Source organism: Macaca nemestrina, chromosome 10, assembly GCF_043159975.1.
Source record: "Macaca nemestrina isolate mMacNem1 chromosome 10, mMacNem.hap1, whole genome shotgun sequence".
In the NCBI taxonomy this organism is placed as follows: Eukaryota; Metazoa; Chordata; class Mammalia; order Primates; family Cercopithecidae; genus Macaca; species Macaca nemestrina.
Window position 1 is genome coordinate 31,430,981 of NC_092134.1, and position 13,390 is coordinate 31,444,370.

Sequence of the window (13,390 nt, forward strand, 5' to 3'; positions counted from 1 at the left end):
CAAATGCGAACGGAACTAAGCCGTGTTGTTCAACGACACATTTTCATGTGGTAATGAAACTTAGAAAATGAGGGAGGGTGAATGATTTACATAAATTTAGGGTAATTTTCTTATATCCCTGAATGGGGAAGGGTGGGGGACCAGGTGAGGATCGGATGGAAAGGCCTGCCTGAGGAGATTCAGTGAATGTTGGTAAAGCTCTACTTCATAAATTAGGTGGTATGTTCATCATGTTTCATAATTTACATATTATTCTGCAATTTTCTTTTCTTTTCTTTTTTTTTTTTTTTTTTTGACACGGAGTCTCACTCTGTCACCCAGGCTGGCAATGGCGCGGTCTTGCTCGCTGCAAGCTCCGCCTCCTGGGTTCAAGCGATTCTCCTGCCTCAGCTTCCCGAGTAGCTGGGATTACAGGCGCCCCCTCCACCACGTCCCCACGTCCGGCTAATTTTTGTATTTTTAGTAGAGACGAGGCCAGGCTGGTCTCGAACTCCTGGCCTCAAGTGATCCGTCCGCCTCGGCCTCCCAAAATGCTGGGATTACAGGTGTGAGCCACTGCGCCCAGCCGCAATTTTCGATCATAAACATTTACACCTTAAAAACTGGAAGGCACCAGGCCTCAAGTCTACTCGCAGCCCGCCCGGGCGGCCAAAGCATCCTGGGCCGGCGATTTGGGCGCGCAATCGCACCATGGGGGCGGAGCCTCGCCACTCAGTTCACGCCTGCGCTCTGCGTCCAGCCAATCAGCGACGTGTCCGGATGAGGCGAGACGCGCTTTTTTCCTGTGCGAATCCCAGCTTGCCTCAGAAGCGCCGCGGAGAAGGGGCCGCTGGAGGTGAGGCGCGCGTGTGGAGGTTGTGGAGGACGCCTGTCGACGACCGGTAACTGGGCCTCAGCCATTGCGGTTTGTTTCAGGTGTGAGCAGGGGAGGCGTCTGTCTATCTTAGGTGTCCAGGCCAGAGGCTGACCTCGACCAGTGAGGTAAATCTTACCTCCTGGTGTTGCCTGGGGCCTCTGACGAGAAAACGGAGGCCGCGAACCTCACTGGAGAGAGGGGCGGGCGGGCGGGCTGGCTGGGCTGGGCCGGGCCCCATCGCTACACCCTGGGACCACTGACGCAGAGATGCGGCGGGGCCGGGCAGGGCCCTACCTCGCTCGGCGCGTGTCTCCCTCCTGCCCGCTCCACACCGAGGGCGCCTTTCATGGTTCCTCAGTATTATCTGTTGTCGAAATCTTTTGCCGACGTTCACTTTCCGAGACCTAAATTGCGGAACGTTTTTATTGTGTATTTGTCTTGATTATTATGAGCTTATTTCTGGCATCCTCATGACGTGTCCCGCCAGCAACCGTAATTTCCCCGTGTGACTGAGCGGCCTGCTAGAGTTGCCCAGATGTAGCCAGCATCTGGCAGAGGCGCTCCCAAAATTCGGATCTCCCAGGCCTCAGGGGCCACCTCTCCAGCGCAGCGCGCTTGGAGTCGGGGTGGACGCTGTCATTCCCTCATCGCTTGACTGATTGAGACGGAGTCTCGCACTGTCACCCAGGCTGGAATGTAGTGGGGCCATCTGGGCTCACTGCAACCTCCGCTTCCCGGGTTGAAGCGATTCTCCTGCCTCAGCCTCCCGAGTAGCTGGGATTACGGGCACCTGCCACTAAGCCCGGCTAATTTTGTATTTTTAGTAGAGATGGGGTTTCACCATGTTGGCCAGGCTGGTCTCGAACTCCTGACCTCAAGTGATCCGCCCGCCTCGGCCTCCCAAAGTGATGGGATTACAGGCATGAGCCACTGCGGGCCTTTTTGTTGTTGTTCTTTTTTGAGACGAAGTTTCACTCTTGTCACCCAGGCTGGAGTGCAGTGGCGCGATCTAGGCTCACTGTAACCTCTGTCTCCCGGGTTCAAGCGATTCTCCCGCCTCAGCCTCCTGAGCAGCTGGGACTATAGGCATGCGCCACCACGCCCGGTTAATTTTGTATTTTTTTTTTCAGTAGAGACGGGGTTTCACCATGTTGGCCAGGCTGGTCTTGAACTCCTGACCTCAGGTGATCTTCCTGCCTCAACCTTCCAAAGTGCTGGGATTTCAGGCGTGAACTACCGTGCTTGGCCTATTTAGTTTTTAACAAATATCATTATCTTCTTAACTTTTGGCCCCCCAAATAAATGAGGAAACTGTTAAAATTGTATTCAACAATCCTTGTTCGATATCTGCTTTGATATTTAAACGTTTACCAGTGTATTAAAATGATGCCTTTGGATTCAGAAGGTTCAAGAAATTTGTTTTTTAAAGTCAGGAAGCATCTAAATATGGTGTCCTCCGGAAAAAAGTATTCCAGGAAATCTGGGAAGCCGTCCATGGAAGATCAGTTTACGAGAGCCTATGACTTTGAGACTGAAGAAAAGAAAGATCTGAGTGGTTCAGAGGAAGATGTTATTGAAGGTGCAGTACATCTCATGTTGGGCAGTGATGTCCTTCAGTTAATTTGTTTTGAACCCATTAAAGACTATTGTACAACTTAGTTTGTAAAGGATTTTCAGGTATAGTCTTTCATCCCCCGGTATTTGTGGTTTCAGAACCTGCTGACACGGATGGCCAGCTGTACTTTGTGTTTCTCATTTGATCCTCATATTGCAGTATCGGAATTACAGAAGCTTATTCGGCAACTCTTGCTTTTACAGTTATTTCCAAAATACCTGATATATAGTATGTGGCTTACTGTGACATTAACCCAGGCAGACTTGAAAAATTATTCCTATAAAATGGTCCTGAATCCTGATTTAATTTCATCTAACCTGCAGATTATACTGCGTTTGTATGTCTGCTTTGAAACTGTATGTTGGCAAAAAGCCTAAAAATCCCCAAATGAAGATGTTTCATTAAAATTTACCAAAATAGCCTACTCAGTTTCAAAAGTTGTTGTTATTTTTTTTTTTTTTTTTTAAATTGTCAACACAGGGAAGACTGCAGTCATTGAAAAACGTAGGAAGAAAAGGTCTTCTGCAGGAGTAGTTGAAGATATGGGGTAACGTTCAAAATAATTTTTGTTTCTTAGATAAAGCACTTCAAGAAAAGTTGCTAACAAATAATATATGTACAATACTTGACATCTGGTATTTCTTCCAAAACAAACATGGTATTTTGTGGATCTTCAAAAGTGTTTAAAATGTAATTTCTTTCCAGGGGTGAAGTACAGAATATGCTGGAAGGAGTTGGAGGTATGTTTTAGGAGATACTTGTATTTAAAGAAAATTGTTTTAAGCCATATAATTTGTATAATAGCAAATGTTAATAATGGACTATAAGACTTATTTAATGCTTTGTTCTCACATAGAAGATTCTGCGTGTCTTTGTGATTGAGCATCATAGATTTTCATAGTTAATCTTTTCCATGATGTTAAGAGTGAGGTGCTTTTATTTTATACATATGTGTATTTAATGGATATGGAATTTTAGAAGAAAAATAGAAAAAGTTTTTACCCTTCTTTGTATTCACAGACTAAGTGATACACACACACACACACACACATACATATATTTGTATATAAGTTTTTCATTTTTTCAGTTTAGTTATTTTCTGACTTTTCCTGTGTTCTTTTCTTTAGGGAGGACAGTGTAAATTAAGCCTCTAAAATAACTCTTTTTACAGTAATAAACTATGTAGTTGATACTAAAGACAGTTTTGCTAGTGAGAGTTTTATAATTAGGTTCAAAAATTCTCAAATTTTTTTTTTTTTTTTTTTTTTTTTTTTGAGACGGAGTCTCGCTCTGTAGCCCAGGCTGGAGTGCAGTGGCCGGATCTCAGCTCACTGCAAGCTCCGCCTCCCGGGTTCACGCCATTCTCCGGCCTCAGCCTCCCGAGTAGCTGGGACTACAGGCGCCCGCCACCTCGCCCGGCTAGTTTTTTGTATTTCTTAGTAGAGACGGGGTTTCACCGTGTTATCCAGGATGGTCTCGATCTCCTGACCTCGTGATCCACCCGTCTCGGCCTCCCAAAGTGCTGGGATTACAGGCTTGAGCCACCGCGCCCGGCCAAAAATTCTCAAATTTTAAATAATATGTGAAGTATCAGTAATATGAGCTTTGTTAGGGATTAGTTATCTTTAAAAAAAGTTAATATTTAGCTCCTATAAATGGATTATTCACACATTCAAATCTTTTTTGAAAGCTCTGCCCTGTCCAGTGGTGAAAAAGTACTTGTTTTATAAATTTATTATAGATAATATTGAAAGTATAAAATATTTATGTAATAGTACAGCTCCAGCATGATTACTGAAAGATGCCTATTTATGATAGATCCATAAGATAAAGGCTTATGTTTAGCAAAGCATTCTTTGAAGTAGTAAACATTTTATGAAATGCAGTTCTTATGGGTAAAAATGCCCAATAAGCATTTAAAACTGATCTTACTCACCTATTTCTCATTGAAAAATAAAGTGATCTTGAATTAATTTATCTAGAAATTTACTTAAACTAAGATTTTTTCTGTCCTTGGTCTTTGTCTCTTTTAGTAAAAAATGTATTTAAAAGTATCACTGATGGCCAGGCACAGGGGCTCACACTTACAATTCCAGCACTTTGGAAGGCCAAGGCAGGAGGATTGCTTGAGGCCAGGAATTCGAGACCAGCTTGGTCAACATAGTGAGACCCCCATGTCTTTTAAAATATATATATATATATTTGATTATATTTAAAATAGTTTTCTTCTTTAACTATTTTTATCCTTTTTGGATTCTGTATTTTAACAGAGTACTTTTACATAATTTCTATAATGAGTTCTAACAATAATTCATTGAAATGTGTCCTTTTAATTGGGGCATATTTTATAAATTTAGAAAAATTTAGCCTTAAAATTTTTTTTTTTTTTTTAATTTTTGAGACGGAGTCTCACTCTGTCCCCAGGCTGGAGTGCAGTGGTGCAATCTCAGCTCACTGCAACCTCTGCCTCCCAGGTTCAAGCAATTCTCCTGCCTCAGCCTGCCGAGTAGTTGTGACTACAGGCACGCGCCACCACGCCCAGCTAATTTTTGTATTTTTAGTAGAGACAAGATTTCACCATGTTGGCCAGGATAGTCTCGATCTTTTGACCTCGTGATCCGCCCGCCTCGGACTCCCAAAGTGCTGGGATTAACAGGTGTGAGCCACTGCGCCTGGCCTAAATTTAGTCTTTATTAACAGTGTTTTCTCATGGCGAAATTTGAAGTCTGTCCTTTACACATTGTTTTGTTTATTAGCTCTTTTTTATTGTTCCTAAGTTAAAAAATTATCTCCAGTTAGGAAAATCAGAATTTGGGTGCTAGTAATAGAAAGTTTTCTCAGAAAAAAAAGTAAGCAAATAATTCTGCATTTTGAAATTATGCATATTTCTAAATTTATGTTTAAATGTCTTTCCAATATTGCTGAACCAACCTTACCCATATTTACTTGAATATGTGGGAACAAAATACTTTTTTCAACATTAAATTTTAATGAATTATTATTTTCAATCTAGTTGACATTAACAAGGCTCTTCTTGCCAAGAGAAAGAGACTAGAAATGTATACAAAGGCTTCTCTCAAAACTAGTAACCAGAAAATCGAACATGTTTGGAAAACACAACAAGATCAAAGGTAAGGTGGCTGTTTTTTTTAGAGCCACATTTCTTAGTATTTACTGGTGTAAATTACTTATGAAAAATACTATTCTAGGCTGGGCATGGTGGCTCATGCCGGTAATCCCAGCACTTTGGGAGGCCAAGGTGGGCAGATCACTTGAGGTCAGGAGTTAGAGACCAGCCTGGCCAACGTAGTGAAACCTCATCTCTACTGAAAATACAAAAGTTAACCAGGCGTGCTTGCTTGAACCCAGAAGGCAGAGGTTACAGTGAGCCAAGATCGTGACACTGCACTGTAGCCTGGGCAACAGAGTGAGACTGTCAAAAAAAGAAAAGAAAAGAAAAGAAAAATACTATTCTAGTTACTGGGGTTTCTAGTGAAAATGTATTTGGCTTGATTTTTCTCTAAGTATGATAGTCCTATAGCCCTATAACCTCACTCCTTCATAGAATTGACATTATTTTCTAAAAAATGAATAAAGATCACTTTTTTCCTTTTAGGTAACAAGTGAGGTTATAAAAGTAATTTCTTTTTTTGTTGTTGTTTTATGAGATGGGGGTCTCATTATGTTGCCCAGGCTGGTGTTGAACTCCTAGGCTCAAGTGATCCTCACACCCCAGCCTGCCAAAGTGCTGGGATTATAGGCCTGAGCCACCATGCCTAGCCTAAAAGTAATTTATATTCATTCTAGAAATACACTAGTTGAATAAAAGGTAAATGTCATAAAAACCGTTAGTCTTATGATGGTGAATTATGTTCAACAATGTAGAAAAACACCAATCTTATATCATATATAATTTGTATGTTTTAGCTGACTTAACTCTTCTTTTGCATAAAATCTTTGTTAAGCCAAAATAGGAAAAAAAATTAAGTGAACTATTTCTATTTAGAAATCTTATAGGATAAATACAATCACCTTATTTAATCTATTTATTATATCGGAACCTATGTTCAATAGGAAAAAAATGAAAAACTGCTTAGAGATAAGATGAATTTCTTTTTGAAAATTTATATATATAATAAAACTTCCTTAGTTTTCAAGAGCTAAAGCTTGTGACAGGGCTTTTCTTCTATTAGTTTGTTAAAAAAAAAAATACTTCTGGAATCAGTGTAAATCATAATTTTACTTTTTGGTTTCCCATCAGAAGACTTAAGCTGCAGGTATTTCCTTTTCTTATATAGTATAAATATGTCAACTCAGTTTTGTTTTAAATTCTTTTTATATTGTTATGAAATATGACAAGAATTCATCATTATGTTTTACAGGCAGAAGCTAAACCAAGAATATTCTCAGCAGTTTCTGACTTTGTTTCAGCAGTGGGATTTAGATATGCAGAAAGCTGAGGAACAAGAAGAAAAAATACTTGTTGGTATCATGATTAGGTTTATAATTAATCCGTTATAACTAAGTCTCAAGTAGGAATGGAGAACCTAGCCTTTTCCTGTGACCAATGGAACTAAGCCAGGTTTCATTAACCATTGCTGGCCATGTGTTTTAGTCCTGCTGAACTGTAAACCACAGACATATAGGCACTTACCATACTCATAAAAGGCATTGGTCTTTGTTTTTGATATTGTTTGGGATTCTTGCATTTCCAAGTGACAGAAATTTGTCAAAGTGCAAAAGAAGGATTATTGGTTTATACAAAAGAAGTCGGGGCAGTTTAGCTTCAGGCATAGCCAGATAGGAACAGGGAAGGGGGTTGCTCATGTAGTGTCATCTGGGTTCTGTCATCAGTTCTCAGTAAGGTGTCTCAATGTAGTAGCAAGATAGTTTTTACAGTCCTAGGCTTATTAGAAATTTAGTAACCCCAGTGGACTGAGAAAATCTTTCTCAATAGCTCTGGCAAAAAATTCCTGTGGGAAAATATGACTGATGTAGTTTGGATCATTTGTCCATTCTTGAACCAATCATTGTATAGTTAGCCCTCTGTACATAAGGGCTCCACATCTGTATTCAACCAATCGTGGATGAAAAATATTTGGAAGAGGCTGGGCGCAGTGATTCATGCCTGTAATTCCAGGATTTTGGGAGGCCAAGGTGGGTGGATCACCTGAGTTCAGGAGTTTGACACCAGCCTGACCAATATGGTGAAAACCCATCTCTACTCAAAATACAAAAATTAGCCAGGCTGTGGTGGCGCGTGCCTATAATCCAAGTTACTCAGGAGGCTGAGGCGGGAGAATCACTTGAACCTAGGAGGCGGAGGTTGCAGTGAGCCGAGATCGTGCCACTGCATGCCAGCCTGAGTGACAGGGGGAGACCCTTTCTTAAAAAAAAAAAGGAAAACAAAAAAAGTACAAATCAAAAAAGGTACAAATTAGAAAAATAATCCAGTATATACAACTATATAGCATTTACATTGTGTTAGGCATTATAAGAGATCTATAAATGATTTAAAGTTTGTGGAAGGATGTGCATTGGTTATATGCAAATATGATGCCAATTTGTATCAGGAACTCAAGCATCTGCACATTTTGGTCTCCTGAAGGGTTGGGTGTCCTGGAACTGGTCCCCCAGGATACCTAGGGATGTCTGTAGTCAGAACATTGTTGACTTTTAATGGCCAGACTTGTGTTAACCTGCAAGTGAGGATATTAGGGGTAGGGATGACAGTGTAAAATAGGATGGATTTGTGGTGCTGATAGATTATTGAGCTGTAGTACTAAAGAGAGTAAGTTAGAATGGTAAAGAAGTAGTGGTTAAATACTAGGATATATAGAGAGACAGTATGTGTAATGGTTAGAGCCTGGATGCCAGCAACAGTACTGTTTGGGATCAAATTCTTGTTTGAGCAATTGTAGCTGTGAAACCATGGACAGATTATGCCTCAGTTTACTCATCTATGAAAGGGGAATGAGTATCTATCTCTTAGTTTACCATTATTAATGCTGTGTAGTGGTTATTGGTAATGACAAAATCTAGGGTGGGAGTATGTAAGTCAATGGCTAAAGTAGGGTGGAGGCCAAAATCATTGAGAAACAGGTGATGAAATGGAAAACCATTATTATTGGAAGGATCATCTGTGTGGACATTGAAATCACCAAGAATTAAGACGTCTTGATTATTGTTAAAATTTCCCATTCAGCAACTGGTAGGATTAATGTATTGTTACATATTAGTGGTGAATGTAAATTATCTAAACATAGTCATAATATTTGCTAAAACTAAATTTTAAAAGCATTGATTTTTAACACATTCTTTTAATGTAGAATTATTTTTTCTAAATTTAAAATTTTACCCAAATTGTTAAGTTTTTTTCTATTTGTAGAATATGTTTCGACAGCAACAAAAGATTCTTCAACAATCTAGAATTGTTCAGAGCCAGAGACTGAAAACAATTAGACAGTTATATGAGCAGTTCATAAAGGTTTGTTGTATGTGGTAACACAATACATTGTTATAAAACAGTATTTATGGAAGTAGAAGATAATTATTTTCTTTCTAAGTTTATGGGGAAAAAAATTTTAGACTTTAACTACTTTTCCATTTTGAATTCATTGTTTCTGATTTAAGTGATAAATGTATTTTTACTTGAGGATTCAAATGGTTTTGTTGGGATTATTCAAGACAGGAAATGGTAAAATGGGAATTTTACTTAGAAATGTATTTATCATGCATAAAATCCATACTTTAATAACACTTTAGTCATAGTTCTCTGTTTAACTGAAAATAGAGTCTATAGTAATCATTTTTAGGTTGTATTTTACTTGTTTTTGTTTCCCCAGTGTTTGTTAAATAGAAAGTACCCAAATTATTGAAATCTCTTGTTTTCAAATGTATAATAGAAGTATTTTATGGCACATTTGCTTTTAGAATGATTACAGTGACCACAAATGAATCCAACATAAAATAATAGATATAATAGACGTTTGAGGATTAAAAGTCTGTGGATTGATAATTATCTGCTGACACATACATATTAGCAAATTGTGCCTGTACCCCTCTTGTTCAGGCAGAAATATACCTTTTAGTAACTCTTCATAGAAGCTCAATGGAATCTTGCATATACTTTTTTTCAGTGGTGGTTCCTTTAGATACTCTTGTGCAAATACATGTTAAAATAACATTAAAGGAATTGGGACGCTCTGAGTAAACTAGTAAAATTGTTTTAAAATAAATATTTCAGAATAACTTAAAAATAATATATATGACCAAGCACAGTGGCTCACACTTTGGGAGGCCAAGGCAAGAGATCACTTGAGCCCAGGAATTCAAGACCAGCCTGAGCAACATGACAAAACCCCATCTCTATTAAGAACAAACAAACAAAAATAGCTGGGCATGGTGGCACTCACCTGTAGTCCCAGCTACTGGGGAGGCTGAGGTGGGAGGATCACTTGAGCCCTTGAGGCAAAGGTTGCAGTGAGCTGAAATCACACTACTGTACTCCAGCCTGGGCAACAGAGCAAGACCCTGCCTCAAAAAAAAAAAAAAAAAATTATATACACACACACACATACACACACATTATTTTAAAAAGTATTTCCAAGTGGAAAACTTGTTCTAATGCTCCGAGAACCATTTGGTAATTTGTGTGAAGGTTTGATAAAGTACTAGAAGATTTCTTCCAAATGTTATCACTAAATGTTACTGTTTAGGATAGGAACTATAGTATAACCTTTGATTCCTCCATCTCCTTTCTCTGTCACATCCAGTTATTAGTAGCTCTGTAATTTTTACTTCTGCAGTGGTTCTTTCTTTTAATGCCCACTGCTACTACCGTAGTTTAGGACCTCATTATTATTTGCTTGTACCATTAAAATTCTTAACTGATTTCTCTGTTCTCCAATCTGTCCTTCCTAGATCTGTCATACTATCTTTTAAAAATATATCTCTTCCCTCTTGAAAACTGTCAGTAGCCTCCCATTCTAAATTCTTAGGTATTCAAGATTCCTCTATGACATGACCCTCTTTGTAAGCTTCATTTACTACATTTGTGCATTACCCCACCCCTCCACATAACTGCTTTCTCTCAACTCACTATGTACTTCCATGCTTCGCTTATGCCCTTCCCCTAGAATATTTTTAACTCCTTTTTATCTATTGAAATCTTAGTGTTTTGCCCACTAAATTGGATTAATCCCCATTTTCCACTATATCGCCATAGCAAGTTGTGCTTCCATTCCTATTACAAAATTTTTGTTTTGTTTCTACATGTTTTTCTCATTGCCATCAGGAAGCAATCATGTATTAATATTTTTTAATTTCTCCACAGTGCTTAATAAAGCACCTTTTACATAGTAGGCACTAGATTAACTATTTGTTGAATGAATAATAAAGATGTAAGACATAATTTTTATTTTTCATAACATGAAAGAGGTTGTACTATAGATTATTTTATTCCCTCTAGTGAATTCATGGCACACTATTAGTCATAAGTAGATTATTACTGGATATTTGGAAAGCTTAATAGAAATGGTGTTTACTGATATGGGACTTCCAGTCTTTTTTATCTTGACCTTAACAGTTCAGGAAACCAATTTTGGGTAAAGTATACTACATTGTACTTCCTATAACATTTTATTCATGTCTGATATTTTTTTCTTTTATAGTAGGTATTTTGGTATTCATGTATTACTTAGAATATTTTTATTTCAAATAAATAATGAGCATTTGAATATTTAAAAATTACTACTTTTGAAAATTAATTGTACAAGTTTAGAACCTGAGATGAAAAGTGGTGCTTTGTAACTTAACTAGTTTTTTGTGTTCTTAGAGTATGGAAGAGTTGGAGAAGAATCATGATAATCTACTTACTGGTGCACAAAATGAATTTAAAAAAGAAATGGCTATGTTGCAAAAAAAAATTATGATGGAAACTGTAAGTGATCATACTGAAATTGAAAAAAATAAGGATTAATATAAGCAATGAAATATTTTATTTGCTGAAATAGGTATAACACTTAACTAAAAATTAAACAAATGTTTAATATCTCCTTCCATGAAACAGCAGCAGCAAGAGATAGCAAGTGTTCGGAAGTCTCTTCAATCCATGTTATTCTGATGACTCTTTGAAGAAAGAACTTGAACCTAAGTAATATGATACAATTATAATGTTAGCTAAGAAGCATATTGTAAGTCTTTAGAATAGTTTAATTGTAACATCTTTAATCATAAACCTGTTTCATTGTAAGACTTCCCTTTCTGTTAAGTCAAATCTAAATAGTTATATGAGTTAGCAACTATTCCTAAAGAATATGTATTAAGCTTTCAGCTCTTTAGTAATGATAGGGAATTTTTCTCTCTAACACTGTCAATTAAATAAAGACGATTTAAGTTTAGGTTTGGCTTCATTGTATGTGTATCAATCCCAAAAGGTAGAAACTGCAAGTATAGAAGGTTATATTCTTTAAGGAAAAAACGGAATACAAAATCTATTTTACATGTACATCCTTTTCTATAATATTTAAGTTATACAACCAATTCTAATGACAATAAGATGCATTTAAATTTGTGTTCTGGAATAAATTGTTAAAATCATTAACCTCTGAGCATTAAATCACTAGCAATAGAACAATATATAAATATCAGTTTTAATACATGGGTTTGTGAATATGTCATTGCCACAAAGACATTAAAATGTCACTTAATTGGGCTTGGTCTGCAATTAAGAGCACATCATTAACACTCCTAATTACTTATGGTTTACATATATCACATCTATGTTTGTTTATTTTTTGAGATGGAGTCTCACTCTGTCACCCTGGCTGGAGCGTGATGGTGCAATCTCAGCTCACGGCAACCTCTGCCTCCCAGGTTCAAGCAATTCTGCCTCAGTTTCCCAAGGGACTACAGGCACTTGCCACCACACCCAGCTTATTTTTGTATTTTTAGTAGATATGGGGTTTCGCCATGTTGGCCAGGCTGGTCTCGAACTCCTGACTTCAGATGATCTGGCCGCCTCGATCTCCCAAAGTGCTGGGATTACAGGTTTGAGCCACCATGCCTGGTCTCCTGCTTTTCCATGTTTTAACTTCTAATTTTTGCCTCTATAACTCACCCTTATCTTAGTTATAAGGTTTTCCAAGTTTTAAAAAAACAGGTGCCTACAGATAAACTTTTTCTAATTGTGACAACCTACTTGTACAGGAAGAAATTAGTCTTCCACCGTTAATGAATATTTGACATTACTTCCTAAATTTTTGAACTTTGTAAAGGATTTTCCTTTTAAGTCAATCTATATATTGGAATATAAATTGTAAGTACTATTCATCCTCGTAAGAAAGTCCTTATTTGGGAAGTTTTACCAATAGTTAGAGGCAAAATAAGTACTCTAGTGTTTGCTGTGTACTTCATTCCCGTATGTTTTTTTGCTTTTAAGGAATATCATCTTTTACTGTTTTCGTCAATATACCTTTTTCTTGCCTAAAACAGATGTAGTACATAAATTACTCCTTTATTTTTTGATTACTTCATCATATGGCATACGGTCTACTGAACTATTACATAAAATTAAAAATAGGGTCAGATGGGAATCTGAAGATTTGGATCCCCAGAGACCTTTGTAATAGTTCTAGTACTATTCACAATGAGTAATCCAAATACATTTAAATTAGAGGGGAAAGATAAGAATCAGTACCTAATGCACTTAGTGGTTGAAAACTTTTACTTATTTTGTCCCTTATCACCTCAAATGAGTCAGTATATACTTGGAGTAACTTTTATATTCTAAAAGGAAGATTTTTTTTTACCATGTTTTTCTAAGTTACTAATTTTCTTACATGTCAACTGACTTTTAGCTACTGTTTCATTTTTCATGAAAGGGAATATTTAACATCCACTTTTTGGTGACAGTGAAA

General features: G+C 37.6%; 2 protein-coding genes across 8 annotated transcripts in view; one reads left to right on the top strand and one right to left on the bottom strand.

The window, feature by feature from the left end:
- Positions 1-604: 604 nt before the first annotated feature.
- LOC105493832 (synaptonemal complex protein 3) lies at positions 605-11,681 on the top strand. Of its 5 annotated transcripts, none has more exons than XM_011761764.3 (9): positions 605-981; positions 2,286-2,435; positions 2,952-3,018; positions 3,177-3,211; positions 5,485-5,602; positions 6,854-6,953; positions 8,860-8,958; positions 11,308-11,412; positions 11,542-11,681. In XM_011761764.3, exons 2-9 carry the CDS (start codon positions 2,303-2,305, stop codon positions 11,593-11,595), a joined length of 711 nt encoding a protein of 236 aa, XP_011760066.1. In that variant the 5' UTR covers positions 605-981; positions 2,286-2,302; the 3' UTR covers positions 11,596-11,681. The 5 variants fall into 5 exon arrangements, with proteins under 5 accessions (XP_011760066.1, XP_070927342.1, XP_011760065.1 ...); XM_011761763.3 differs by having other exon boundaries at positions 611-915; positions 2,290-2,435; XM_011761762.3 differs by having other exon boundaries at positions 627-915.
- Positions 11,454-13,390, bottom strand: part of LOC105493831 (choline phosphotransferase 1) — a 29,878-nt gene continuing 27,941 nt past the window's right edge. For all 3 annotated transcript variants that reach the window (XM_011761760.2, XM_011761761.2, XM_071071239.1), the window contains one exon: positions 11,454-11,621. In XM_011761760.2, coding sequence (XP_011760062.1) covers positions 11,577-11,621 — 45 coding nt within the window. In that variant the 3' untranslated portion in view covers positions 11,454-11,576. The remainder of the gene's footprint in view (positions 11,622-13,390) is intronic.

Excerpts from the sequence above, each read along its gene's own strand:
- LOC105493832 (XM_011761764.3), top strand. The coding sequence starts at position 2,303 with ATGGTGTCCTCCGGAAAAAAGTATTCCAGGAAATCTGGGAAGCCGTCC. Across the intron at positions 3,212-5,484 it reads TATGCTGGAAGGAGTTGGAG|TTGACATTAACAAGGCTCTT; the intron begins GTATGTTTTAGG and ends TTTTCAATCTAG. Across the intron at positions 5,603-6,853 it reads AAAACACAACAAGATCAAAG|GCAGAAGCTAAACCAAGAAT; the intron begins GTAAGGTGGCTG and ends TATGTTTTACAG.